At 41.5% G+C, this 6,000-nt stretch overlaps 1 protein-coding gene across 6 annotated transcripts in view; it reads left to right on the top strand.

The window, feature by feature from the left end:
* The first annotated feature begins 2,105 nt into the window (after nt 1-2,105).
* Nucleotides 2,106-6,000, top strand: part of PRELID3A (PRELI domain containing 3A) — a 91,791-nt gene continuing 87,896 nt past the window's right edge. For all 6 annotated transcript variants that reach the window (XR_006354616.1, XM_043980078.1, XM_043980005.1 and 3 more), the window contains exon 1: nt 2,106-2,232. Coding sequence is in view for 5 of the 6 variants with exons in the window: in XM_043980078.1 (XP_043836013.1) it covers nt 2,201-2,232 (32 nt within the window). In the remaining variant the exon portion in view is untranslated. The remainder of the gene's footprint in view (nt 2,233-6,000) is intronic.

The raw sequence follows: 6,000 nt of genomic DNA, 5'->3' as shown, positions 1-6,000 counted from the left end.
ACAGGGAAAGGATATATTTATGAATAGTAGGTAATGTAAAAACAAAATGTATAAATTTTAAAGTGCTAGACAAAGTTTCAGTTATTCTGTTATTAGGAAAAGTAATCTGGGGCAGCTAGGTGGCACAGTGGATAGAGCACTGGCCCTGGATTCAGGAGGACCTGAGTTCAAATCCGGCTTCAGATACTTAACACTTACTAGCTATGTGACCCTGGGGAAGTCACTTAACCCTCAATGCCCCACAAAACAACAACAAAAAATAAACACACGCACAAAAAAGAAAAACTAATCTCATAATATGTAACATGTCTGTTTTTCCATTTCTTTGTTAGCTATGTAGAAAAATAAGTATGTATATAGAAAGAAATGACACTAGTCATATTGCAAAAATTTGACTTTATGCAGTCTCATGAGTTTCTATCTGTGGAAGTCTCATGAGTTTATACCTATGGTTTGTAACAGCAAGAAGTAATCTCTGGTTGTGGCCAGGGACTTAGAGGGATAAGAGTAGAGGGTAGTCAAAGAAGCACTGAGAATCCTAGCATAAGGACTTCTGCTTTTGTTGCTTACTTAGTCTTAAGTGGGTTTTATGTTATTAACTGGGGCAATGATATGGACAAAAAGAAATTAGCTTTATTTTTCAAGGGAGAAACTTAGCAGAAAACTCCCAGCAGATGGTAGCAAAGAGTAGCAAATGGATACTGAATAACAGACTAGCTGAGGGGTAGCAGATAGCAATTTAGTGATTATCACAGCTAGAGACCAAGGCTGACCAGAGATGATATAACAGGTAGTAGAGAGTGGAGATACAATTCCCACCAGAAAGAAGTACACTGACATTATAAGAGCATATTTAAGGTTCTACAGCATGGGAAGTTTGAGTTGCCCTGACCACATATTTCCTAACATCAGTGCCCCTCCATACATACATGTTCCCTGGTCACAAATGTTCTTTGGGTTTGTGCACTCTGCCATGGTTGATGTGGTAACTTGTGGGAAAAGATCTTTTCTTACCACCATATTTGCTTTGGTGGTTAATTAAAATTCCTTTTTAAAAAAAAGTAATATGACTTTTCTGTTTGTCTTAAACACATTGGTAGGGTCATGTGAGTCATGGTCTTGAATGATAGATAGAAGACCCACTAAATGCCTCAAACCCGGTATAGTTTTCAGGATACCATGTGTAAGCTTTCCCCCTACTCCACCCCAAATGCTACAGTGACTTGCCCAAGATCACACAGATAGGAAGTGGTGATTTCCAAATTGGAACCCAGGTCTCCCAAAAGAGGAAAAGCATAAAACTTTGAATGTTCATCTCCCAGACTTCAGAAATAGAGAAATGAGGAGGTGTCATAACTCAGAGCCTTCTATTATTGGGAGTTTGTATCTGTTAAGTCCACGCTTGAACAAAGATAGACCGCAGGGAGGGAAGTGTTCAAGGAAATAGGTGAGGCCAAATGAGATTTAGGGATTCCCCTTATGTGGATTAGATTTACAAAATCAGATTGTTAAGGCACTCACAGAAGGTAAACCACAGTTATGACTACGAAGGACAGCAGTGAGGAGCTTGATGGTTCACTTTTGTAGTAGGGTTTTTAAGGGTGATTTTCCCTAAGCGTCCCCTTTCCATTTCCAAGTAGTGCAATATCATCCCGCCCTACGAGTCCCCACAACCAGATCCTAAATTCGCCTCCGCCTTCTCCTTCTTACAACCCGTTATTCTTTTTGCATTCCTTAACGGGACACTGCTGCGACATCCCTATTTTTAGCCTTGGCTCTGACACATGCCTTACGGAAAGCATCCCTGGGAAGGCTGGGGGCGGGAGAAATGGGGAGGGGAAGGGGGGGGGGTCAGCCCGGGTCACGTGAGAGGAAAAAAGAGAAGAGAGTGAGATTGGGAGCGCGAACTCGCTTCTGCCCCAGGGCTGGCGGCTGCGGGAGTCAGAGCCAGAGTAGGATGCCTCCTTCGGGCACAAATACCCGGGGACGCTGAGAAACGGCGCTCATGACGCAGATGCCATGACGGCTCCTTGGGCCCTCGGATCCGAATGAGTGACAAGTGCTGCGGGGCCCAGTGCGGGAGAGTGGCGTGCAGGAGAGTAGGGCAGCCTCGCACAGTTGGACTGGTCCTGGGCATAGAGGTGTCCCTCCGGGCTCCGAGGCTGCTGCCCTGCGCAGAGGCTGGGGAGCGCCTCTGAAGATGAAGATCTGGAGCTCCGAGCACGTGTTTGGGTAAAGAGGGAGCCCTGGCTTGGGGCGGGGGGGCGGTACAGAAAGTGGCAGAGCTGGGGCCCAGGGAAGTTGGATCTCTAGAGATGCGGGCACCCGCGCCTGCCCGCTCGTTCACCCGCCTGCCCGCCATGTATAACTGCGTGTACGCTCAGCCAGCGTTTGCCCAGGGCTTTAGTGCTCCCTTCGCCCTGAAAAAAAAAAATTAATTGTCAGTGAGCAGGCTCGTGCCCTATGAGGGCTTGCATTTCTCCCCGTTGCCTATCAGACTAACGATCTTGCATGTGATGTGCATATAGTCAAGGCAGCTTGCTTGGTAGTTAATTTTGAACGTATATCTGTCTGTTCGGGAGGGACAAGGCTTGGAAAAGTGGGGTTAGTGTTTTATTAATACACCAAAAAGCAAATAGAAGGAATGAGAGGCCTAGTTCCCTCTTTCTTTCAATCCCTGATTGCAGCCCATTTGAAAATGGTCTGGGGAAAGTTTAATTTAGGGCAGAATCTCAGATCTGACTTTACTGAAAAAACAAAAACAAACAAACGAAAATGCTTTCCCACAAGTACAGATCCAAGGTCAAAGGGTCCCTCAAGTAGAGGGGTCTCCTTCTCCCTAGTTCATACTCCCCACTTCCTTTTTGGAACACTAATAAGATGAATCTCCCGAAGCAGAAACAATAAATGAATAAAGAAGCTAGTCTACACAATGTTAGATCAGTGATTCCCTACTTATGGTTGTAAATATTACAACTTAGTATCTCAGGTGATTTGGAAGGAATAAAAATAATAATAACTAAGACTTACATAGTGTCTACTATGTACCAGACATTTTTAAAAGCTTTACAAATATTATCTCAATTTGATCCTAAAGGAGTAGAGAAATGGAGCAGGGAATAAGAATGAAGATCAGTGGGAGAAGGAATGTTAAACTAAAGGAAGGAAAGGAGGAAAGAAGATATATCAGAAGATATGGTAATTTGCCTTTGGAAATCAAATCCCACCAGTCATAAAACTTGAAGACCTTATATCACGATATTTCCTTAAAAGAGTAAGAATGTTTAAGTTGTCCGTTAAAGTTACGAGAGGCAATCTATTTCTGGTAGAAAATGTATGAACTGGAATAGCATTCTTCTTAAACAGCTTTTGTTAAAAAACAAAACAGATGCTTCTCTTTATAACTTTTCTGCTTTATGGAATATTATAATCATGTTTAAGTAATTTAAAAAGCTAGGAAGTAATTCCATTTATAAAATATTTTCTAATCTATCACCTCTTACTTTGCTGAGTAAATTGAGGCCATACAGTGAGCTCCATTCCCCCCCCCCTTTTTATCTCAAAATTCCTTAACTTCATCCTCTATTCCCTCTTCCTTTCTCCCAGCCTTTGATAATAAGGTGATTCTTCTTGCCAAGGCCCAGCCCCTTGCACACACCCTTGATATCATTTCCTTCTGTCTTCTCAAACAGATTTCCCGCTCAGCCATTCCTTGTCTCCCCATATTCAATCTCTTCCTATCTAGTGGGTTTTTTTTGCTAAAGCCTTCAAATATGACTATGACTTCCCCATCCTTAAAAAGTCCTTCACCAGACCCTATCACCCACTTAAACTGTCATTCTGTATCCCTCTTCTCTAAATCAGGCAAATTCCTAGAAAGATCCATGGACACTTCCTCTGTTCTCACTTGGCCCTCTGAACCCTGGCTTCTGACCTCATAACTCACCTAAAACTGGGCTCTTCTAAAATTACTAGTGTTCTCTTAATTATCAAATCTGAAGTTCATTTCTCAGTCTGTATCCTTTTTTACCTTGTTGCTGCACAAAACTTGACCATCTCAGTTTTCATGACACTGCTCTCTTCTGGTTTTCCTCTTACCCATCTGATCACTGTGAACTTTTCAGTTTTCTTTGCTGGATCATTATCCATACTAGGTCCCTTAACTGTGGATATAGCCCAGGGTTCTCTGTCTTGGACCCTTTCTCCTTTCTATATACTCTTGGTGATCTCATCAGTTCCCATAGGTTCAACTATTATTTCTATGCACAAGATTCCCAGATTGCATATTCCCTACTCTCTACCTGGACCTTCAAATCCCCCATCACCAACTGTCTCTGGACATTTTGAACTGAATGTCCCATAAGATATCTCAAACTCAATATGACCTAAACAGAACTCATTATGTCCCCAAATATACAACCACACACATAATTCTTAATTTGCAACCTATGTGTTATCCTGAGCTCCTCACTCTCCTTCAACTCACATATATAATTGGTTGCCACATCTTATTTCCACCCCCTTGCCTTTCCAGTATTCTTACACCTTACATTCATCTGACACTGGTCTCCTTATTGTTCCTTGAACAAGACACTCCATTTCCCAACTTTAGGCATTTTTCACTGGCTGTTCTTCCCCTCATGTCCAAAAAGCTCTCCTTCATCTCTGCCTCCTAGATTCCCTGAATTCTTTCAATTCCCAGCTAAAATCCAGTAGTCTATATAGGAAGCCTCTCCCAATCTCCTTAATTTCAAATCCTTCCTTTTAAATTATGTATATTTCTTGTTAGTTATTTGCATGTTGTCTCCCCTATTAGACAGTGAACCCTTTGAGAACAGATAGGATTTTTTGTTTGGTTGATTTTTGCCTTTCTTTGTATCTTTGTATCTTTGGCGCAATGCCTGGAACATTTAATGTTGATTTCTCAGATTTCTCTCCACCCCAATCCATCCATCATACATATTTTATATGTTTAAACACACATATGTGTATATATGAAAACTATGTTATTTATATTCCATATATGTATGTATATGCACATATACCTACATGTATATTGCTTCCACCTAATGGTGAAAGTTCCTTAAAGGCAGGGATTGCTTTGTTTTTCCCTTATAGTCTTTGTTATGTTATGTAAGCATAGTAAGTGCTTAATAAATGCATAGTGATTGCTTGAATAGTGATTTCATCAGCTCCTATTTATTTATTATCTCTGTGCAGATGACACATAGATCTATATATCCAGTACCAGTCCTGAGTTCAAGTACTGCATCACCAACAGTTTATTGGACATCTTAAACTGGATATATCCTATAGGCATCTCAAATTCAACATGTCTAAAACAGTGCCGGTTATCTTTCCTCCTCAAATCTATCTGTCTGCCATTTTTTTCTGTTGTTAGTAAGGGCACCATCATTCTTCCAGTCTCCGATGTTAGTAATCTTGGCATTATTCCAGACTCCTCATTCTCCCTTACCCCATAAAATATGGTTGTATGCCAAATCTTGTCAATTATACTTCCATCACATCTCTCACTTTCATCACCTTCTCTCTACTTGCAAAGACAGATACAGGCCTTCATCACCTCTTGTCTAGGCTATTACAAAGACTTTTCAGCTTCTAGTCTCGCCCTACTATCATCCTCCACACAGCTGCCCAAGTGATTTTCCTTAATCAAAGATCTCACCAGGTCACTCCTCTTCTCAGTAATCTACAGCATTTCCCTGTTGCCCTTAGATAAAATATAAATCCCTTTTGGGATATTTTCAGCCCTTCACAATGTAACTTTCCAGATTTGTTATACATTGTTTACTTTCTCAAACTCTGTAGTCCCTCCAAACTGGCCTTCTCCTTCTCTCTGTTCCTCTCAAAGGGCATTCCAACCCTGCTTCCCCCACCTCTATCCATTATGTCTCTGCACAGATTTTCCCTCATGCCTGGAATGTACATCCTCCTCACCTCCATCTCAAAGAATCCTTCACTTCCTTCAAGAGGCAGTTC

This window comes from Dromiciops gliroides, chromosome 1, assembly GCF_019393635.1.
Source record: "Dromiciops gliroides isolate mDroGli1 chromosome 1, mDroGli1.pri, whole genome shotgun sequence".
Lineage (NCBI taxonomy): Eukaryota > Metazoa > Chordata > Mammalia > Microbiotheria > Microbiotheriidae > Dromiciops > Dromiciops gliroides.
This window is presented reverse-complemented; position numbering and strand designations above follow the sequence as displayed.